This window comes from Nannospalax galili, unplaced genomic scaffold (genome assembly GCF_000622305.1).
Source record: "Nannospalax galili isolate Female #2095 unplaced genomic scaffold, S.galili_v1.0 scaffold661, whole genome shotgun sequence".
Taxonomy (NCBI): Eukaryota; Metazoa; Chordata; class Mammalia; order Rodentia; family Spalacidae; genus Nannospalax; species Nannospalax galili.
The window spans coordinates 163962-188176 of record NW_008345457.1 but is presented as its reverse complement, the minus strand read 5'-3'; the positions used below and the strand labels follow the sequence as shown (position 1 = coordinate 188176).

At 38.5% G+C, this 24215-nt stretch overlaps 1 protein-coding gene across 5 annotated transcripts in view; it reads left to right on the top strand.

Moving 5' to 3' along the window:
* The window catches only part of Smurf2 (SMAD specific E3 ubiquitin protein ligase 2), a 116392-nt gene that overhangs the window by 7098 nt on the left and 85079 nt on the right, over nucleotides 1-24215 (top strand). For 2 of the 5 annotated variants that reach the window (XM_029567612.1, XM_029567610.1), the window contains exon 2: nucleotides 2514-2531. The exons of the other annotated variants lie outside the window; for them this stretch is intronic. In XM_029567612.1, the coding sequence (XP_029423472.1) occupies nucleotides 2514-2531 (18 nt within the window). The remainder of the gene's footprint in view (nucleotides 1-2513; nucleotides 2532-24215) is intronic. 5 annotated transcript variants of the gene reach the window in all.

The window sequence follows — 24215 nt, the reverse complement described above, 5'->3', positions numbered from 1 at the left end:
ACCTGGAACTCACGGTATAGACCAGGCTGGCCTTGAACTCTCAGAGGTCCACCTGCTTCTGCCTCCTGAGTGCTGGGATTAAAGGGGAGCACCACCATGCCTGGCTTACCTGAGTATCAGTTTCTGGCAATTTTTACAATTAAATCTTAAACAAGTCCCCCCCGCCCCTTGGATTTTCCCACAGATGTATAAACATTTGAACAAAGTGAGAAATTTTTAGAATAGCTTCTGAAAACATTTACTTTTTTAAATAAAACTTAAAAAAATATTTTATTTTCATTTTATGTGTATGAGTGTATTGCCTGCATGTAAGTAAGTGCACCTGTGTTGTGCAAGGCCCATGGAAAACAGAAGAGGCTGTTGGATCCCCTGGACCTGGCGTTATGGACAATTGTTAGCTACCATGTGGGTGCTGGGATTCGAATCCGTGTCTTCTGCAAGAACAACCAGTGTTCTTAACTGTTGAGTCATCCCTCCAGCCCTGAAAACATTTACTTTTTAAAAACCACATTTAGCCATGTGTAGTGGCGCACGTCTTTAATCCCAGCACTCGGGAGGCAGAGGCAGGTGGATCTCTGTGAGTTCAAGGCCGGCCTGGTCTGCATAGTTCCAGGACAGCTGGAGCTACAGGGAGACCCTGTCTCAAAAAGATCAAAAAACCCCACATTTAGGGTTAGTGAGATGGCTCAGTGGGTAAAGGCATCTGCTGCTGATTTAAGTTTGATCTCCTGGACCCACACAGTGGAAAAATAACTCTTGAAAGTGGTCCTTTGACCTTCACTTGAGGACTGTATCATATGTGTGCTGCCCCCCCAAATAAAAATGTAATAAAAATTTAAAAAAACCACATTTAATATTGTATTTAAAAGTATTAAAACATATCTTAAGTTTGACTTAAGTTTAGTTTGGCTTTTACTAAATAAAAATTTGCAGCAGGTATAAAGCTCAAAAATCTAAATCTTGGTGGTTCAGTCTAGGTAGACATTACTATATAGATGATTTCTAAAGAGCATTTCCTTACATTCTTTCATAGTCAGCATGCTCCTCTTCCCAGCTTTGTCAGCCATCCTGTCTTCTCTTGTCACTGTAACTCTGCCTTCTATAGAATTTTATGTAAATGAAATTATACTGTTTGTAGCTTTCTGAGTTTAGGCTGCTTTCTCTTAGCTGCATTTTCATGTACGTGTGGGTGCATGTGTGTGTGTGTGTGTGTGTGAGAGAGAGAGAGAGAGAGAGAGAGAGAGAGAGTGAGAGAGAGAGAGAGAGAGAGAGAGCGAGCATGCGCATGTGTATATATGGAAATCAGAGCTCAACCTTAGATACCCTCTACCTTGTTTTTTGAGACATGGCTTCTCATTCATTGGCCTGGAGCTCTAAGATTAGCTGGCGCTGCCTGGTCATTGAATTGCAGGAATCTGCTCATCTCCACCTCTCCAGCACTTGGATTACAAGTGTATACTACCCCTCCTGGCTTTTTTTATGTGGATTCTAGGGGTTGAACTCAGGTCCTCATGTTTAAACATTCCTCATGTTTACAGGTCTGAGCTGTCTCCCAATCCCAGCAGAATGGTTTTGAGATCCAAGACTCTAGAGGAATTTGTATTGTAAATTAGTTATGGTCATAGTCACAATTTTTTTTTTTGGAGTCAGGGTCTCACTAAGTAGCCCTGGCTGGCCTGGAACTCTGCTGTGTAGGCCAGGCTGACCTGAAACTCAGAGATACATTTCCCTCTGCCTCCTTGAGTGTGGGATTAAAGACGTGCGCCACCACATCTAGCCACAAGATTTGTTAAGTTTCAGCTAATATGAATAAAGTGCTGTGGACTTTTGAGTGCACGATTCTTTATGAAAATGTTTTTCTTAGGAAATGAATGGGATTGTTGGATCATACAGTGTTTTTAACTTTAAAAAAATCTGTTCAGTTTTGTCAAAACGATACCATGATCTGCCATTCCTCATGAGAGTTCCAGTTGCTCCTTGTCCTATTCAGCATTTGATATTGTCAGCTTTTGATTTCATCTTATTTTAATTTCACTTCCTTAATGTCCTATACTGTCAAGCATCTATTCCTGGACTTTTGTTATCCATGTAATCCTTAGTGAATGTGTTCAGATATTTGGCTCAGATTTATTATTTATTTATTTATTTATTTATTTATTTATGGTATTGGAGATTGACCTACGGCCTTGTAGTATGCTAGGCAAGTGCTTCACCCAGCCCCTGGTCTTTGAGACAGAGTCCCTCTGTGTAGTTCAAGCTGGCATTGAATTCACTATGTAGTCTAGACTGGGCTGGAACTCACCATCTTCTATCTTGGACTCCTGAGTGCTGAGATTCCAAGCCTGTACTGTAATGCCAGCCTCACTCTTAGCAGGTTTTATGGGCATTCCCAATAGGGTGGTTTCATTTGAAAATGTATTTGTATATCAAAGTATTATTTTGTTCTTTTTAAAATATTCTTTCCTGACTTGTAAGTTACTTAGTTTTGAGATTTTTTTTTTCTTTCTTCCTAGGCTATGGGGACTCTCCTGGTAAGTTTTTATTGTCAACTTGGTACAACCATGAGTCACCTGGGTAGAGGGAGTCTCAATTGAGGGATTTCCCTGATCAGATGGTCTGTGGTGATGTCTGGGGGGGAGTTGTCTTGATTGTTGATTGATGTGGGGAGGGCCCAGCCCACTCTGTACAGTGCCACCCCTGAGCAGGTAGTCCTGGGTTATATAAAAAAGGTAACTGAGCAGAAGCTGGAGGGAATGAACCAGTGAGCAGCATTCCTTCATGGCTTCTGTTTGAGTCCTGCTCAAGTTCCTGCCCTGACTTCCCTCAGTGATGGATTATGACCTAAAATGTAAGCTAAATAAAACCTTTCCTTCCCAAGTTGCTGTTGGTCATGATGTTTGCCACGGCAACAGAAAGCAAACTAGGACAAGGACCTTCATGTTGTCTCAAAGAGGAATCTTGAATGCTAATGGGTTTAAAAAATTTATGATTCCTTGCAAACTCAAGTAGATAAAAACCCAGCACAGAACTGTGGGGGCAGCAGGTCCCGCTCTTATCCGAAGAACTATTGGCAGCTGATTACTGCTGAGTGAGGAAGAGTTTATCTTCTTAAAGGGGAGGGACTCTAGATAGACTGACTAGACCTCAGTGGATGAACTTGCACTGAGGAACATCTGGGGACACTAACTTGACTTGATGGGCCTTAACACAATGACAGAATGCATGAAATCCAGTGGTGGTGGGGGCTGTGGGAGGGTGCCAGTGGAGAAGGGGGTATAAAGATGATTAAGATGTTCCATATGAAATACACAAAAATTCAATAAAAAATTACACAAAAATTTATGATTCTTGCTTTTTGTGTCTTAAGAAATCTTTTTCTAACTCAAGAGTTCTAAAGATTTTCTCCTTGTGTTATTTATAATTTTAATGACTGCATTATAAAACTATGATCATTTCCAAGTTTTTTGTTTGCTTGTTCTGTTGTAGCCCTGGCTGGCCTGGAACTTGCTATATAGACCAGGCTGACCTAGATTTCATAAGAGGTCTCCTTGCCTCTGCCTCCCAAGTGCTGGGCTAAAGGTGTGTGCCACCACGCCTGGCTTAGACCTTTAATTTTTAAATGATTTTTTTTTTCTTCTCATAATGATGAAAGTATATTGGAACAAGTTTGACTTAGTGGTTTGTCTTACTAACCAGCTATCAGCTGTTTCAAATCTTTGTGAAAAAAAAATAGAATTAAAATAATAAACATACCTAGATTACAGGTTGTATACATGTATTGAAATACCACACATTACCCCCATAAATTTATATAATTATTATGTGTCAGTTAAAAAGAATAAGATATCTAAGGTGGGACCATACAAAGGAAAAAAAAACTAATTTAGTGTTAAATGTGGGTACTATTATGAATATTGTTTTGCTTTTTTAAAAATTTTATTATTTCTATTTTATGTGTATGAGTATATTGCCTGCATGCATGTAAGTGCAGTCATGTCATGCAATGCCTGTGGAAGTCAGAATTGAACCTGGGTCCTCTGAGCCATTTCTCCAGCCTGTTTTTGCTTTTTTTTCTGTAAGAGAAAAGGAAGATCTAAACAAGCTATTTTGACACAGCATTCTTGAGGTGTCAACACAGCAGAAATCCATTCTGTAGAGTGTCTTTTCTTTGTAAGGTATACTTAGTGAGAAGAGTTTAGAAGCTGGAGGCAGAAAACTTGGGTTCAGATCTTAGTTATGCCACTTAAAAACTTCTGCTTTTAAGGAGCTCACCATTTTTCTCTGTCTGTGCCTTTAGTTATAAATGTGCTTAAAATGACAGTGGTTATTTTAGGACTCTGCTAAGAATTAATAGATGTAAAAAATACCAGTTAGGTTCTAAAGTTTTATGTATAATTGTCATTTTTGACCAAAGATTTGTGTTTTAGATAAATCAGTCGAAGCTAGCATCTTGTTTTTTTAATTTAAAAAATTATTTAATGACCATATGATTAGAAGAAGCATTTCATTACAGCATTAACATATTCAATAACAATTTCCAGAGCAAAGATGCATCTCTTTCAATATTGGCTGTAAATTTTTAGGTTCATAGTTGAATTAATACAATTAGACAATATTGAACTCAGTATAAACCCTATAAGACATAAAATTGAATGAGGTTTTAACCTTTAAAAAAATCTCCATTTCATTTTAAAATATACTGTTTCGTACAGAAAAACTCTTTTTTAATGCTACTAACGCTTAGATATTTGCACATGTGTCTCTAATCTCTATGTATCTGATTATTACTAGTCACAGTCAGTTACTTTCTGAGATCCATCTGAGCATGGATATAAAATCACTGGGTAGATTTCATTGGTAATGTGTTTCACCTCTACTAATTAACATGGAGCAAATTTTTATGCTTCTTCCTCAAATATAACTCATTTTTTAATTTGTTGATGCAGTCTTGTTTTATAGCAGGTGTAAGAATGATTTATGTAGGTATTTATTAATTGATGTCTTTTAATATAGATATAAATTTCTTCTATGCTGTGTTCCATAGTGAATAAAATGTGAATAACTGTTTTTTTTAAAAATAATCTAAATGTGCCAGGCGTGGTGGCCCACACCTGTAGTCCCAGCACTTGGGAGGCAGAGGCAGGAGGATCTCTGTGAGTTCAAGGCTAGTGTGGTTTACATAGTGAATTCCAGGACAGCCGGGGCTACAGGGAGACCCTGTCTCAGAAAGACCAAAAAAAAAAATCTAAATGTAATATTGCAAATGTTAGCTGGGCGTGGTGGTGCATGCCTTTCATCCCAGCACTTGGGAGGCAAAGGCAAGTGGGTCTCTGAATTCGAGGCCAGCCTGATCTACATAGCAAATTCTAGACCAGCTGGAGTTACAGAGAGACCCTTTCTCAAAAAGATTTTTTTTAAAAAAAGTATATCTATCTATATATTTTTAAAATTATCTATCTATCTATCTATCAATCAATCATCTATCAATCATCTATCTATCATCTATATGATATGTTTCAACAGTTAGCTGTACTTCTCTGTTCCTTCCCTTCCTAAATTTGGGCAAGAAGTAGAACCTTGGAGAATAGCTTAGATGGTTCAAGATTTGAGGATGGTGGCTGCAGCTGGGGGAGATGTTTGGATTAAATGTTTGTGATGTTAAAAATTTCCCATTAGCATGCTGACACTTGGAAAAATCAGTTTATGTTGTTGCCAATAGATGGAGCTATTTCTGCATAGGTGGACAGAAGTCAAGTGGAAGGCCTGTAGAACTGAAGCCGAAGCCCAAAGTCAAAATGAGTGGACTTGGAATAAATGGAATCGAAGGAATAGACACTGAAAAGTGACTGCAGCTTCCCAGTGAAAGTCTGTACTTTAAGCTTACTGTATAAGTTTAAATGCTGTATGTTGTAGGAATAGAGACAAAAATTCTTTATATTAGAATTGCTAGCATTAGTAATTCTACTTTTGTTTATGTGATATTATGGAATCACTCTCCAATACCTTTCTTAATAGTGAAGAAGAAAGGAAACTGGTTAGACTGAGAAGTTTGTAAGAGAAGAGTGGAAAAGTCTTTTAAATTTATGAAAAAGCAATGAGGCATTTGATACATTCAGAATACCATCTCTAACACAGTATGGATGCATGATACATCAGTACTAAATATTTGAATTAAAGATATATACAACTAAAAAAGGCTCTAATGATCTTTAGGATCTCATTTGAAATAAGAGGGTTTCTCTCTGATGTTATTATTGAATTAACATTTTGGTAATTTCAACATCATTAAGCTATAAAGGTATAGAACTTAAGAGTACTTTTGTAAGTTTTTGATTTCATTGACAGGACTCTTTTTTTTTTTTTTTTTTTATAATGACCTTTATTTGTGTCTGTATGCATGTGTGTGATGGCCAGAGGACTACTTTTAGGAGTCAATTCTCATGTCCCACTACGTGGAGTCCTGAGCAGTAGAACTCAGGTCAGTAGTCTAATTGCATTTTACCCCTTGAGCCACATTGCTGACCTGTCTGTTTTTGTTTTAAAGAAACTAGGATAAGTGTATCAAAAGTTCTGTGAAATAAAATTTGAATCCTTAATGTATTTTATGTTCTATTTCCTAGCTTTAATTTTTTCCTTTATTTTAGTTTAATTAGGTAGTAAACCATTTATTGGAATTGGTGATTATATTTCAAGTTTCTTATTTTTAGTTTAGTTAGCTCCTGAATCTGCTTTCTCTACCCAGAAAGACTTGGAAGGATGGAGAGGTAAAGAACTTTCTTAGAACGCTCAAGGCCCTAAGTTCAATTTCATCCCATTGCAAACAGAAGATGATGATGATGACTTGGACTAGGATGATAAATTCATTCACTAAACATTTACCAAGAGTCTTACATGTACTTACCATGGAAATGTAGGCTTTTTTTTCTTTTTTTAAAGCAAAGTTTCATGTACTCCAGGCAGGAATCAAATTTGCTATCAGGGCTGGCCTTAAACTCCTGATCTTCCTGCCTTCACCTCCCAAATGCTAGGATTACAGGTGTGTGCCAACATACCTGGCTGTGAATTCCTTCCTAGGTATGGAATAGCTCTTATATTTGCATACTCATAGTGCTCAATAGACTTTTGTTAACTGAATGAAAATAAAAGCTTTTTTAAAAAGGATATATGAGAAAGATACTTAGAAGTATGAGCCAGCACAGTGATAAACTTGTCCTTCCACATTTGGGAGACTGAGGCTGGAGAATCTTGCATTCAGAGCCAGCTTAGGCAACATAATGAGACTCTTAAAAATGGGGGGTGGAGTGGGAAACTGACTCAGTGGATAATAGCATCACAAGTCTGACCTTAGAAACCCCCACCCCTCTGTGAAAGACTGGTACTTCTGTAATCCCAGCATTCCTACAGGAATTAGGGGACTCTCTTGGAAGTTCATAGGCCATTTTAACCTGACATATGAAACAGCAAAAATAACAAGAGAGGAAAGGGGAGGGCTGACAGCTGAAAGTTGTCCTCTGACCTCCTCATCCACCGTGGCATGTGCTCACTCACATTTACACACACATCCTACATATCATCCATATACATACCACATACAAACAAAGTAAAAGAAAAAAGTAAAAAAGTTGTTCTTCTTAAGGGTAATATAGTAATATTTTAGCTTCAAAGAACAAATTTAATTTTGCTTTGGCAGTTTTGATGCCCCTGTAATAAATGCCTCGCTTTTATTCAAAAAAGGCCCAGGGATTAAATTAAGGCTATAATAGATAACTGTGTTTAGAAGGATAACAATGCAAAGCTCTGAATTAAGTATATTACCTCTTCTAATAGGAAAATTCTGGTGCAAAGAATCTGTAGAGGCTGTAGAGCAATTCTCTGGACTCAGGAAGATTTATCTTTCTTTCTTTGAGTTATTACATAGGGTTTGTTTCTAAAAGGCCCTAACTTTTTTTTATTTTATTAAGCTTGTAATGAAAAGATAAAATGAGATGGTCATTGCTGAGAGCAACACAGATTAGTACATGTGCTGGTTTAGCTTGAAATATGAAGTGTCCTGATTTCAGAAGAAATCCTAGCTTTTAACCGTAACTGCTGTTCTTAGACAAGTTGTTTGAACTCTGCAAATGTCTTCTAAAAATTAGGGTTTTTGTTGTTTCGGTATTTTTTAAAAAATGAAGTTAGCATAAAAAATAATAGGTTTCATTACATTTCCACAAATATGAGTTGTCATACTTTGTTTGAATTCATACTCTTTCCCACCAACATGGCTTTTTTGATTTTAAAAAATTCTCTTTTTCTTTTTGAGACAGGGTCTCCCTGTAGCCTCAGCTGGCCTAGAACTTACCATGTAGACCAGGCTGGCTTCCATCTCACAGTGATCTGCCTGCCTCTGCCTCCTGAGTGCTGGGATTAAAGGTGTGACCCACCATAGAAATGGGTTGGCAGCTATTCTAACAGTTGTTCTAAGTGTTGGTGTTTAGTTGGGTTATAGGTGGTTTTTTGTATACTTGTTCACTAGATGCTATTCTGTGTTTTGTTTATTTTGTGTTCTATCTGTGACGTTTCCAAGGATTTTTACATAGATCACCTAATAAGTGGCATAAAAAATGTCAACAGCCTCAAGAATTATAATTTGTTACTAAGCATGAAAGTTTGGTAAAGGATTAAAACAATACACAATAGAAAAAGAAACAGATTGGCAAAAATGAAGAAGACAGACACTGAGTAAAACAGCTTTTGTAAATGTGAATTTGTTAATTATCTGGTATGATTTTTATATTGAAAACATGTATAGTTTAAGAATTAGAGACTGTTGTACTTCCCAAAGTGCGCATTGCTTTTATATTGTCATTCATCAGACTATTCTCTACAGAGCAGCTTCATAAGTTAGAAGAAAACAACAGAAAACTAAATTTGGATAAATTTTACTTCCCAGTTTTTCACTCTAGTGCTTTCCATTACGCTTTGAGTGAAGTGGACATTATCTGCTCAACACCCTGTGTGACCTGGTTCTTGGCTGGGTTTCCTTTGCTCTCTGTGCTTTAGTCATGTTGATTTTCTTGTGATTTCTTGAAAAGGCCAATTTCTTTTCTATGGCTAGGCCTTAGTCTTTTCTTCTCCAGAAGGTTCTTTTTTTAAAAGTTATTTTTTTATTTATTATTTTTATTTCATGTGTATGTATGTATTGCTTGCATGTAGGTAAGTGTGCCCGGTGTCGTGCAATGCTGGTGGAGAACAGAAGAGGCTGTCGGATCCCCTGGAACTGGAGTTACGGATAGTTGTTAGCTGCCATATGGGTGCTGGGATTCAAACCTGGGTCTTCTGCAAGAACAACTGGTGTTCTTAACTGCTGAGCCATCTCTTCAGTCCCCCAGAAGCTTCTTTTGTTGACTCTTTCTGTGCTTGGTCAAGCTTCACCTCAAAGAGTTTCTAACTGCTGTCTAAAGTAGCCTCCTATCCTAAATTTTCTCTCATAACACCTTTAACTTAAGACTTACCATAGTTAATATTCATATTCATTCGTTTGCCTGTTTATTGTCTCAAATTGCAGAATACTTTTAGATTTACTGAAAAATTGTGAAGATAGTATAGAATTCCTGTATTTCCCAAATCCAGTATTCCCAGTTTATAAACTAATTTTACTATAGTATGGTATGTTTGTTAAAATTAATGAACCAATATTGGTACAGAATTAACTGAAATCCATAGTTTATTCAGATTTCAGATTAAGTTTTCTCTACTTGTACAAAGGTACATAGTAAGTCCATGCAGAATTCAGCCAGTTCAGTGTCAAAGATCTCTAGAAAGACCCAGGAATGGGAGGCAGCAGGTTATCTCTGAGGGTGTAGGTGGGGCAGGAACCTAAAATTGGGAGATGGTTAAAGTCTTTGAAAGGTTGTGTACCTCCACCTGATAAGGCAGGTGATTATTATCACACCTTGCACAAAACTCAAGTCTTAGCTTACGGGAAAAGTTAACCCAACTAGATCCTGGTCCAGGGATAATGTACTGTAGGCGTGGAAGAGAAACACCTATCTGAAAGTGAGGCCCCTGACCATGTCTTAAATGGTGAAACTAACAGGCCCCTTGCACTGTTCAGCTCCCACAACAGTAATAGCCAATTATGTATTTTATTCTTTATGAACAAGTCGTTTCTGTCCAAAATTAAACAGCCCCAGAGAAAACACTTCTGAATTTTGGAGTCTCCCAATCCATGCTACCTTGTCAGGTTCTCTGTAAAGAAAACCATCAGTTGCCAAGTAGGAGAGAAAGGGTCTTTCTGTGCATTAGACCTTTCACTTTCACATTAAGAATTAGAAGAATTAGAACTTCTCTACAGCATTACCAGAAGGAAGAGATGAGATGGTAGTGTAATGTCTTCAGAATTCTGAAGGATGATTTCTAGCTTAGAACCAGTGATAGAGATAGCCAAATATGAAGACTGAATAAAGGCATTTAGAACTGCCAGATCTCAGAAAAAGTATTTCTACTTCTCCCATCTGAGAAAGCCAAAATGAGGGCACATACTACTGAAAGAATACAAGGGTGAATGTAACCTCTCACACAGAAGGAGAGCAGAGAGAGGCAGAGGAAAGTTCTGGAATAGTAAAGCTAAAGTGAGCAGATCAGGTTAGGAGACTCGAGTTCTGTGCAATCTTGTGTATTTTTTCTTGGAAGAGGGCCTACATTAGAATTGTTCACAAATGACCAAAAGCTGACCTTGTGAAAATGCATTACCAGCGATGAATATTAGCATTTTTTTTTTTAGTGTTTGACAGTTTTGTAGGTAAGAGAGAACAGTATTTTAAAAAATGTGAATTTTGGGGGCTGGAGAGATGGCTCAGCGGTTAAGAGCACTGACTGCTCTTGCAGAAGACCCGGTTTTGATTCCCAGCACCCACATGGCAGCTACGAACTGTTCTCAACTCCAATTCCAGGGGAATCTGAAGCCCTTGTCTGACCTCCTCAGCATTGCAGGACACGGGTGCAGTCACATATATGCAAGCAATACACTCATACATATAAAATAAAAATAATATATTTTTTTAATTGTGAAGTTTTTTAGCTAGGCATGGTGGGGCATGCCTTGAGTCCCAGCAGCACCAGGTCTGTCATCTTGAATGCATTTTGGCATCAGAGCCTTATTAATAAAGCTCTGATTCATATTCCAAACTCACAAGCTTTAATTTTGGGGATAAAAATTAAGGATAACTATACTCTTTTTTTTTTTTTAAAAGACATGTTTCTTGAATAACTTTTTTTCTGGCAGGGGGGTGTCCTTTTGAGACAGGGTCTCCCTGTAGTCACAGCTGGCCTGGAACTTACTATGTAGATCAGGCTGGCCTCCATCTTACAGAGATCTGCCTGCCTCTGCTTTCCAAGTGCTAGGATTAAAGGCGTGTACCACCATGCTTGACTGAAAAACTATGTTTACTGCTATATTTTGTCTTTTAGTAGGCTGAAACTTTGGGCACAGGAATCTATTTTATTCAGTTTGTACCAGTTGTATAAAGGGAATTCAGTACTTATTAAGTAATAAAACCTGAATTTGAGAGCTGGGGATGGTGGCATCTGTTTCTAATCTCATTATTTGAAAGGTAGATAGGATCTGGAGGTCAAGATATTGTTCAGTTATATAGTGACCAGTTTTATATTTGAGGCCAGTCTAGATTACATGAGTTTACGTGTTTAGTACAAATACATTTTTTTTCTTGAGTCGTTTCTATCTCTCGTTTGGTTGAGTGCATGGAAATAGGACTGACTGAGATGGAAGGCTATCCAGTAGCTTGTCAGGATTTAATATAGCATTTCTAAGCAAGGAACTTGGGGTTTAGAATTGAGTCACTATTCCTCGAGTCCTAATTAATTGTTAAGTCCTACTCTTTCTCTTGATCCATCCCTTCCTTTTTAGTTTTACTCATTCTTCTACTGTAATTCAGTCTTTTGACATCAGACTGTTCTCGTAATTAACAGACACATGGTTTTATTTTCTCCTGAAGTTCATTCTGGATATCACTGACAGATTCTTTTACCCAGATCATCACTTTGATCATGTCTTCCTGCTTGGAAACTGTTGATAGTCTGTTGTGGACAGAATCAGATCCAGGCTCCTTAACCTGTCAGTCAAGCCATTCCAGAAGTTAACCCCAGTCTGCCTCTTAAGCCTTACCGTTTCTCTTTCTTTCTTTTTAAAAAATTTTATTTATTATTATGTGTATGAGTGTATTGCCTGCATATATGTGAGTGTACCCGTGTTGTGCAGTGCCTTAGAGGTCAGAAGAGGGCTTCGGATTCCCCTGGAACTGGAGTTAAGGACAGTTTGTAGCTGCCACGGGATACTGGGAATCGAACCTGGGTCCTCTGCAGGAGTAGTCAGTGCTCTTAACCACTGAGCCATCTCTCCAGCCCCTGTTTTTCTTTCTTTAACCTAAGTTCTAGCAACTTTGGGATACTTCTTTTCTCCCTCAGATATCTCATTTGCCTCTCCTATCTTTTATTTATTTAACTTATTTTTTGTTCTTCTGGGTTATTCTTTCTCTAGTTTGGTTTCTGCTGGTTAAACATATTAGAATTTAGTTAAAATTCTACCTTCTGCCCTATCTACAAATAATTTGGAAGTTTATTTGAGCTCTTTCCTCTGAAATCTCAGAAACTCTTCACACTTAAGTCATGTTATATATGTTTTCCGCAGTTCTTAAGTGTCTTGCCAGATGATGGAACTTCATGTTTATTTTCCATATACAGTGGCTTGACATCTTTGTGTGCTTGGTAAATGTTTGTTCTATTAATTGTGTTTTTCTGTTTTGCGCTACCTTTTGTGCTGACTGTAAATGTTTTGATAAATCAATTTAGCAGTAATTATTTAACACTCATATGTTTGTGGCTGTTTTGTTTCCTAATCACATTTTCCAGCTGGACTGTAAAATACTTAAGGACAGGACGTCTGTCACATAGCTCCAGAATCTCTGGAATGTGTACATCGCATTCTTAGTGTTTTCAAATGGTGCAGAGATATTCCTGCCTACTGTCCAACATTGAGTATTAGACTTGGAACTTTTTAATAGGGTGAACAATTTAGAAGCTGTTTCTCAGAATCTCACAGACACAAACATGCATGTGCATATATATAGATATGTGTATATGTATATATATATATATATATATTTTTTTTTTTTTGAGAAAGGATCTAATGAGTCCTAAGCTGACCTCTAGCTTATTAGGTAGCTGAAGATGACCTTGAATGTGATTTTTTGCTTTTACCCCCTGAATGCTGGGATTACAGGCATACACTACCACACCTAGTTTATGTGGTGCTAGAGATTTGAACTCAGGGCTTCAGTTACGTTAGGTAAGTACTCTATTAACTGATCTACATACCTAACTCCAAACATACATTTATATGAAAAATAAGTAAAAATATAGTATATCTGTAGCTTTAGGTTATATTTATGAGGAAACAGAATCAAATAGTCTTTGCTTGTTATTTTTGTGTACAAACAAAATTACCTCATCCCCACGCCTGCTTGTGGTACTTGGCATTAGACTAGGGGCCTTATGCATGCTAGGCAGTTGCTCTACCACTGAGCTAGATATCTCCAAGCCCTTTCCGTATTTTTTGAGCCAGTGTCTCACTGAGTTGCCCAAGCAGGCCTTGAACTTGCTGTGCTCCTATCTCAGCCTCCATGTAGCTGTGCTACCTGACCTGGCTTTATTATCTATTTTGAGACATGGTTTTGCTCTGTTGCTCAGGCTGGCCCTGAGCTTCTGAGCTCAGTCAGTCTTGTCTCAACCTCCTGAGTAGCCTGGCTTAATGAGGGCTTTGCATGAAAAATATAAAACTGCAGTCTTTGTTGTTGTTGTTCATTGCCCATGTTCTTAAGTTACCACTAAGTAAGGTTTAGTACTGAAATTTGGTATTTTAGGCATATTGTTGAAACCTCAGAATTGTAGGACCAGAATTTTACTGTTATCTATAATGCCTCTAATTGAAGTTGTGAGCTCATTCATGTTAGGAGAACAATAAATCAATGAAGGTAATAGAGTCTGGAATTTAAGCTTGCTCTAAAGTGAATATAACACATTTAGTGGTTATTCTTGTGTTGTATGGCAAATATTTGCTAAGTATTGTATTTACTTGGCTAAATGCAAACATTTTACTTGGAATGTTACTTGGGTAGGTATGAATGAAGGGCCTAGGGAAAAATGTTTCTTTTTTTCTGCTTCTGTTTTTTTAAAAAATTATTATTTATAATTTTTCCATGAATACAATTAACTGAGAGGCAAGCCATGAAATGTGCTGGTGCTAACATTGGAAATAGAGGAGGCCTTTAAAAGAAACAGAGGTGCTGCAAGTTAGAAGAGCAAAAAAAGTGATTTTTACCTTTTTTTTTTTTAAACCAAAATAAAGGGGCTGACTTAGAAGCAGTTGACAAAGCCTTGCAATAATGTCCAAAATTCTGAAGCATATGTTTTGAGTTACCAGTCCCTGTGGATTTTTTGCTTCTCCAGGTGAGAATAAAGGTAATTGCTTGCTCTCTCTCTCTCTTTGGGGGTGATAGGATCTCATGTACTGGCTTTGAATTGTGTAGCTGAGGTGGCTTTAAACACTGATCTTCATCTTTGCCTCCTGTGTGCTGAAATTACAGGCACGTGCCACAACTCAGGGTTGCTATCTATTCTAAGGAACCCTGACCACCTTCTAGTATCTGGGTATAGAGGAATGTGTCACTAGAGTAATTCTAATAGTTACTACATGTGGGCCAGTAACCAGGCTCAGCAGGTAAAAGCACCTGCCACCAAGCCTAAAGGTCTGAGTTATATCCCTGGTACATGGTAGAAGGAGAGGGCTGACTCCCATAAGTTGTCCTTTGAGTTCTGCATGTGCATCATGGCCTGCATACATGTAACTCCCCCAGACACAAAAATAAATAAATAAATAAATAGAAATGTATAGAAAGCCAGGCTCATTGTTTTGATTCTAGCACTTAGGAGGCAGAGCCGTGGATCTCTGAGTTCAAGGCTAGCCTGGTCTACATAGTGAGCTCTAGGCCAGACAGGGCTACACAGTGAGACCATTTCCCCTTCCAAAAGAAGGTTGTGTGTGTGTGTGTGTGTGTGTGTGTGTGTGTGTGTTATATCTCCCCACTATTTTGTATAAATACCACAAATCTACCATATTCTTTCTCTTTTCCTCTCCATCACTCTCTTTTTCTCTTGTGGTGCAAGAGGTGGAATGAAGGGATTCTCCAAGTGCCCTACCTCTGAGCTACCCTTTTTTGTGTCTTATTTAACATAGTTTAAGAAATTATTTACCTAAACCATTTCACTTAATTCTCAAAGCAGTACTGCAAGGTAGATGAATAAAAATAATTGTATCTGTAATTATCTCATAGAGGCTAATTCCTTCAAGGGCTCACAGTGTTTGGGGAGTTGTAATTTGAACCCAGACATGTTTTACTCCTGTCTCTAAGCGCCCTCTGTGTTTAACTGACTTCTTAAATTGTTTAGGTTTCAAGCCGGGCGTGATGGTGCACGCCTTTAATCCCAGCACTTGGGAGGCAGAGGCAGGCAGATCTTTGTGAGTTCGAGGCCAGCTTGGTCTACATAGCAAGTTCCAGGACAGCTGGGGCTACAGGGAGACCCTGTCTCAAAAAGACCAAAAAAAAAAAAAAATTGTTTAGGTCTCTTGACACAAGAGGTCTGGACACCTTGAACAATTTTTTTTTTTTCCTTCAAGTAGTTACTTTTGGGTTCGTTTTTCCTTTCAGCTAGGAAAAAACGGGGGGCGGGTAGGTGGAGAGCTTGTTAACTTCTTTTAGAATCAGGTTTTAGGTAAAATAAGTGAAGTGATTGGTTTGAATTTGAGTTTTTTCCCTTGACTGCTACTCTTTCTCATAGCTGCTTGAGGACAGGTCAATGGGAAATGGTGTTTGGTTTACCAGGCACACATCCTTTGGCAGGGTTGAAGGTAGGAATATGCTCGGGCATGGTCAGTTATTAACCATGTGGTGTGGATTACACAGGACAGTTCAATGGTCTAGCTTCAGACACTTGAGCTAATGGAGACATTTGTGATGAATGTGCCAACACTTGAAGCTTCTAGAGATTAAAAGCTTTGTCTTTTTTCCATTTTTTAAAGAAAGAAGCTTAGAATAACCCTGGAGTGATGGAGTAGCTAACAGATGATCAGAGGTGGTGTATGATAGTGGAGTGCTAATCCTCTCTAATCTTTAATTTCCATCTGTAGAGTGGGAATAATATTATGAACACAGACTTGCTGGAACTAATCCAACCAACTTGTTCTGCAGAACCTGGGAAGTACTGTATACTTAGTGTCAGTGGTACGGTACAGCTGCTTCTCATGTCCAGTAGGGCATGAGCAGAAGTCGCATGTAGAGTCTTGCCTGGTATTTCTGTTTTATTTTGTTACATGTTTTTTGGGGGAAGGAGTTAAGTATATTTTGTGTTCTAAAAGAATAGATTAGAGGAGCTGCGCTGGTAAAGATCAATCAAGGTGTGTTCTGTATCTTTTAATTCCTTTATCTGGACACTGGAACTTTGTCAGGTACCTTTTTCCTCTTTTTTAACTTAAATATCCGAATGTGTCTCTTACTTTAAGAGTCCTACTATAACCTATTTCCTTTAACTCTTGCATTTTTTTAAAAAAGAAGTAGTCTGCTTTCATTTCTGCCTGTGTTTTCACTTTTCATTTGTGCACAAACTCAAGCTTTGCCCAGTACTCTTCTGAACTGCTCTTGTTGCTGGTGCTCCAAGTAGTAAAACTAACAGACTCTCCTGTTTGCCTGTCTTAAATAAAAAGAAAAAAATTGCACTTATTTGTGTGTATGGAGGGTTGCACATAGTGTTCATATGGAGGTTAGAGGACAACTTTTGGGAGTTGGTTCTTTCCTTCTACCACGTGGGTTTCAGGGATTGAATGCAGGTTGGCAGGCTACTTTATCTGCTGCACTATCTCACTGGCCTATTCTTTACCACATCACTTGATTCATCAATGCTTTTCAGAGACAGCCAAGAACTAAGAGCGCTGGTAAAGTAGGACTCTGAACATATGTTAAGATCTGGCTTCTAAAAGCAACTTGCTCACAAGAAGCAAACTCTGGGTAGTTCTTATAATTTTCTAAGACTCCCAGCCTTCCACCCCCAGCTAAGAATTGAATAAGAACAGTTTTAAAAACCGTTTAGTGCTAAATTTGTTTCAACACTGGTCATTTGTTCTCTTCCCTCCTACCTTAGTTGTCCTAGAGGTTTCAAATAAAAATATTAGATTAACAATGTCAACAGACATTCTCTGGCTTTACTCTTCACACCCAGCCTGTTGGACCAGTTTGTGTGGTGGCAGGAGCTAATTTGAGTTTTGGCAGGTAAACTGCCTATATACTTAGAGAGTAACTGGCTCCCTTTCTTTTGTGGCATTTAGTTTAAGCAGGATCACACATTTATAAAAATTCCCACTTGGTTAATAATCAGAAATTATTTTCTCTTTGATTCAAATATAAAGACTTTAGAAAACTATTAAAAATAAGACAATCCCTTCTAGAATTTTTCTAACCACTTTATCTACATTAACTTTTTTTTTTTTTTTTTTGGAGACAGGGTCTCCTTGTACCCCCAGCCGTGTAGACCAGGTTGGCTTTGAACTCACAGAGATCCACCTGCCTCTGCCTCCCAAGTACTGGGACTACAGGCATGTGCCACTACTCCCGGCTATCTACATTAACTTTATACCTCACCTTCTTAGGTGCAAAACCAATGGTGTGTTCAGTCATTTCAAGTGACTAGTCTGTCAGTCATCGTCCTCTTGTAAAACCACTTTGCTCATGAAGGTCAGACTTGCAGGGGGAGAGCATTTCTTTGTTCAGGTTGTATAATCTCAGTGTAGGTAGTTTCAGGCCTTTTAGCTGTAAACATTTGTTTAAAATATTAAATAGGCTGGAAAGATAGCTCAGCAGTTAAGAGTACTGGCCGCTCTTTCAGAGGACCTGGGTCTGATTCCCAGCACTCACATGGTGGCTAACAACCACCTGTAACTCCACTTTCAGGGGATCTGACATCCTCTTCTGGTCTCTTAGGCATGCATGCACATGCTATGTTTACATCCAAATAGGCAAAACACTAATACATATAAGATTAAAAAATTAAAAAGAGGGCTGGAAAGATAGTGCAGTTGTTCCAGAGGACCCAGGTTCGATTCCCAGCAACCACATGGTGGCTAACGACCATCTTTAACTTCAGTTCCAGGAGATCCAATATCCTCTTCTGGCCTCTGTGGGCATTGCATGCCCATGGTGTACTTACAAACATGCAGGCAAAACAGTCATATACATAAAATAAAACTATTAAATAAAATACTTTAAAAAATTAAAAATTAGATAGCTCTTTCCAGGTACTTTCCTTTTGTGTTTTCCAAAACATTTTAAAAAAAAAATTCTGAAGTGAATGTTTATTACTTAAAACAGTGAAGATTACAAGGGAATTCTACAAAAATGAAGTATCATCAAACCAGGTGACCTAGATGGACAGATCCATATGCACATGTATACTAACAAAGCTGACTCAAGAATAAACACAGTCTGTAATGTGTAAAAAGTAAGTAGATTGAAACAGTAATGAAAGATCTTTTATGAAAGAGTCTAGTACAACATGGATTAAGTGACAAATTCAGTGAAATAATTAATCCCAGTTCTTCTGTAAGTCTTTGAGGTTCTATAGGAAAAGCTATCTCTCAACCAGTCTATTAAATTAATATTACTCTGATATCAAAGCAAGAAAACAAAACTATAAGAAAATATAAACTAAGGATATGGAGAAATATACCAAAACATTCTTTTAAACTCAGTTAACACTTAGAAGTATCTTTTGTGAGTTGTTTCTACATCTTTCCTTGGTCCTAAGACCTTTAATTTCTCCCCTAAAGCCTAGATCTCAGTATTTTGCTTTACATTCACGTTACCACATTGATTTCTTACAGATTTCAGGACAAAACTCTTTTCTCCTTTATTCGAGACTCTTCCTGGAGCTTTTTTTGGGCATCTTTTTGAGACAGGGTCTCCCTGTAGCCTCAGCTGGCCTAGAACTCACTATGTAGACCAGGCTGACTTTGAACTCAGAGCTCCCACCTGCCTCTGCCTCCCCAGTGCTGGGATTAAAGGCCTATGCCCCACACCCGGCTCTCTTCCTGTAGTTCTGAATAGGCTTTTTTTGATATCTTACCTTGTTAATGTCTTATAGCCTTTGTTCTCTTAGCTTTGCCTTTCTGTTTGCTTTCTCTTCTTTTGTGTGTTCTAAACTGTGAATGTGGGGGTCAGAGGAGAACCTTGCATGTTGGTCCTTGCCTTCTACCTTTTTTGAGAAAGGGGTCTCTATGAGTTCACTGCTACCTATCCCAGGCTAGCTAGCCTCCCAGGGTTAAGGGATTTCTCCTATCTATGCCTTCCATTTTGTTGTAGGAGCACTGGGATTGCATCTGTGTTGTGCCTGCCTTTATGTGGGTTCTGAGGATTTGAACTCAGGTCCTCATGTTTGTGGGGCAAGTGTTTTACCCACTGGGCCATCTCCCCAGCCTTGCTGTCTCTTTTTGCTGCTGTTCTTCAAATTTTATTAACATTGTTTATCTTCCTTTTTTCTTTTTATTTTATATGTGTATTAATGGTTTTGCCCAAACGTATGTATGTACACCATGTGTGCCTGGTGCCTGAGGAGTCCAGAAGAGGGTGTTGGATCCCCAGAACTAGAGATACAGATGATTGTGAGCCATCATGAGGATGTGGCAACTAAACCTGGGTTCTATGCAAAAGCAGCAAGTGTTCTTAACCCCTGAGCCATCTTTCTTTTTCTTTTTTGATCTTTTTGAGATAGGGTCTCCCTGTAGTCCCAGCTGGCCTGGAACTTGCTATGTGACCAGGCTGGCCTCCAGCTCACAGGGATCCTCCAGCCTCTGCCTCCTGAGTGCTGGGATCAAAGGTGTGCGCCACCACACCTGCCAAGCCATCTTTCTAGCAGCTTTTGCTGCTGCCCCTCCCCTTCTTCTTTTTATCAGTTTATTCTCTAACCTTTCTACTACAGTGTTACTAAGAAGTCATTTTCAAGATTTTGTCCTTGGATATCAGTCTCCATCTCCAAGATTATTTTCCAGAATTCTTAGTTGCTTCCTCTGGAAATTTCATCTCCAGTCGTATCTGAGGCTTCTGGCATCCACAGGCACCTGCACACACATGCAGAAACACAAAGACACATATACATATGTATAATTAAAAATAAATCCATTTATGGGACTAGAGAGATGGCTCAGCGGTTGAGAGCACTGACTGCTCTTGCAGAGGACCTGGGTTGATTCCCAGCAACCACATGGTGGCTATGAACTGTCCTTAACTCCAGTTCCAGGGGGAATCTGAAGCCCTCTTCTGACCTCCACGGCATTGCACGTCATGGGTACACTCACATACAGGCAGACAATACACTCATACACATAAAAAATAAAATAAAAAGATAAACATTTATTAAATAAGTAGCAAAATGTAGTGGGGAAGAGTTTTGTTACTGGAATGTATATATACATATTTTACGCATGTATGCATTATATACATATTTGTGTATTAAATATGGTAAATGTATTGCCAGTTACATTTAAATAAAGTTACTTTAAAATATAGTAGAGAGTATGGATTTTGAGGTGAAAAATTTGATTTTAATCCTTTTTACATTGCATAGTTTTAAGGTTCTGAGTCTTAATTTTTTATGAATAAAACTATATATTATAAAAGTAAAAACAGTTTATATGGAAGATAATACCTAGGAGATAGTATCTATTCACTGAAGTTTTTGTTTCTTTCTTAACAAATAGACCTCTGAGACCGTTAAAGTAGTGAAAGTCTAAAGAGCATCGTTCATTCAGTAAATGAATATTCAGTGAGGCCTTGATATGTGTCATGCAGTGAGGTAGGAGAAGAGATATATAGATTCTGCCTTTGTTCTTAAGATAGCTTTCAGTGTGAGCATAGTATCCTAAGAAGACTAATTTGAAGAAAACCTAATTTGATGAGGTCAATAGAGGCCTGAGTAGACTGGATCACTTTCAGAGTAGATGGTCAGTGATGATTGTGCCCAGTTTTTAAGGCTTTATCCAATTTTAAAGGATATATCCTTTATATATGCATGCTGAGGAGTAGTAATGGAGGCATTTTGTGTTTCAAGGAGAATGGTAGATGAAAGGTCCATGTATGTTTAGGTATCAGCCATTCAGTGTCTTTAGGCAGGTAAGTAATGTAGTCTGAGTTCCTGTTTAGAAAGCTTACGATAAGAGGTATGTGACTGGTGCGTAAGATTAACTTCTAGATTTCCTTGATGACCATGTGAATTGGTGATGCTATTAAATTTGAGGAGAGAGAAAAATGAGTTAGAATTTAATACTGGGTAAAGGTACTTATAAGAAAAAAAGACTGAGACTAAAAATTGAGTACTAAAAAAAGTTTTACTGACCCCAGGGAACCTGATCCAGCACAAGTGTTTAAATAGTCTGGGGAAGAAAAAATGGAGTAGGTCTTTAAAATCTAAACAACCACAAAAGTTTCTCGTTTTTTTCTTAGAGAAGCAAAATCTCTGTGTTGTTGATAGGCAACAGTTACTTCATATTTGAATTAAATCACCAGGATAATGCTGTAACAATTTTAAAAGGAACAAATTAATTTTTTTTTTTTTTTTTTAGTTTTTAAAATGTCTTGTGCTGGAGCTATTTTACTCTATAGTCATCAGTTTGGTCTGGGGGCCTGGGGCAAGTTAAGTGTTTCCTGGAGTCATCTGCTGTGGAAGCTTTTTATTAGATTCAGATTCAGATTGTTTGAGGACAGAAATCCATTGGTTAGTATTGTCAGTATGTTTTCACATAAACCCATGCACTGGCGCCTTGAAACTTGGCTGTTGTAACTGTTGATGGGAGGACCTGAAATAGTTCTTTAGGTGTCCTTTCCACCCAGGAAAGGTAATATGCTTTTTGGGCATAAGACTGAGTAAATAAGATTAGGAGTGATTGCATGGCCATTAATACCACTGGCAAAACTTTAGGTTAGAAAGTTTTCTGGGGGCTGGAGAGATGGCTCGGCAGTTAAGAGCACTGACTACTGTTGCAGAGGACTCAAGTTTGAATCCCAGCACCTACATAGTCGCTAACAGCCATCTAAAACTTCAGTTCCAGAGGATCTGAAGCCCTCTTCTGACCTCTGCGGGTATTGTGTGATACAGGTGCACTGACGTACATGCAGGGAATACACTCATACACACAAAATAAAAGTAATAAATAAAAAATATTTAAAAAAAAGATAATGAAGAGGAACCAGAGAGGTAAAGGAAAAGAACCCGAAAGAGAACAACAGGAAGCAGGTGTTAATAAGGGAGATGTGGATAAAAATGGGGTTATTTTAATGGGGGGGTGTTATACAAGGAACCTTGGGGATAGAGAAAGAAGGCTCTCAAGAGAGGAGGGACCATAGGAGAAAGGTATTATTAAGGGAGAAATGGGAAAAATGGGGAAACCATGGTGGAAGGGTTAGACAATGAGAGAGATAAATAATGCCTAGCTAGTTTAAAAAACAAACAAACAAAAAACCAGAAGGAACCATATTAGTCCAACAACCTACTGACAAATTATACATACAGCTAGCTCAAGGAACATAGTATATATCTGTCCAGGTTTATCTCAGAACATTTGGTTTTTGCCCAGGCTTTATCTATGTAGCACATGATAATTAAAAGTACCAGACTGGTGGAACTAAACTTCTTGGATGTTTAACAGCCATACTTTGAGGCCTATACTAATCTGGTCAGAGGGACTTAGAGGACAGTTTTTGCTCCTTGCTATACAAGGTCAACTAAGTTCCAGGGGATTATGGAGCATCTCTCAAAATGTCCTGTAACTGGTGAGTCACCTGTCCTCTTGATCAAGGAGGCCATGGAGACCCCACCAGATGGACTTGAACCAGTGTCCAGTTTACAAAGAGAGGAAGGTCAACACAGAGGAAACATTTCCTCCATGCTTCCAAGTGAAGGCAGCCGTGGTTGAGCAGGACCTTTGACTTATCTTCACATAGATGGAACTGGTAAAAGGAGCCAAGGGCTCCTCCCAAGCCCGTTTGACCCCTGAGGAACAGAGCCTCAGACGACCTTAAGAGTAAAAATAAATTGGTTAATCTGGGCCAACTGTAGGGTCTTAAACACCCAAAAGGAAAGATTAAAATGCTCGTATAATTTTTTAAGAGTCCATGTGTATAGCTAAAGGCTACATAACAAGAAACAATGCCAGACAGGAGATACCTTCCTTTGAGTTGTTGGCCAGTGTATTAGTCACTTTCCTGTTGCTGTGATAGAAACACTGACCAAAACAACTTACAAAAGGAAGAGTTTATTTGAGCTTATGGTTCCAGGGGAATTACAGTCCATCATGGCAGGGAGGCATGGTGGCTGGAGGTGGCTGGAGCATGCACAGCAGAAGCTAAGCTCTCACATTATCACGCAGGCACAGGAAGCAAGAGAGCAACTGGAGATCTGGCACTTAAGAACTCTCTAAGCCCACCCCCAGAGATGTGCTTCCTCCAGGATAGCCATACCGCTAAAACCTCCGAAAACAGCGCCATCATCTGGGGACAAAATGTCCAAATACTTGGAGCCTATGGGGGACATTTTCATTCAACCCACCACAGCCAGCGTGGCCCAAGAGACTCTCAGACAGTAACCCAGCATAGAATTGGGAAAATGAACAGCAGACCCCAATCTTACCTAAAGGAATGTTGGCAACTGCTTGCTTACTAGATGAAGAGCTGATCTTCCTAAAACAAGAAACTAGATAGGCTGACTAGACTCAGTGAATGGACCAGCACTGGGTAATGGCTGGGGGCACTGGTAACACAGTGGACAGTAACAGGGATGACTGAGTATATGGGCTCCAGTAGGGGTGGGGAAGCTATGGGAGGGTGCCACTTGGGATGTGGGTATAAAGATGAATAAGATTGTTTGGGATGTTCTGTATGAAATACACAAAAATAAATTAAAAATTACATTTGAGGAAGAAGCATAAAAATTTACTTCATGTTAATTAGTATATATGAAAAACATTACCACTGAAATCTACCTGATGACTTTAAATCCATGCTCAGATGCCAAGGAGCTCAGAAAGTAACCGAATGTGACTAGTAATAATCAGATATGTAGAG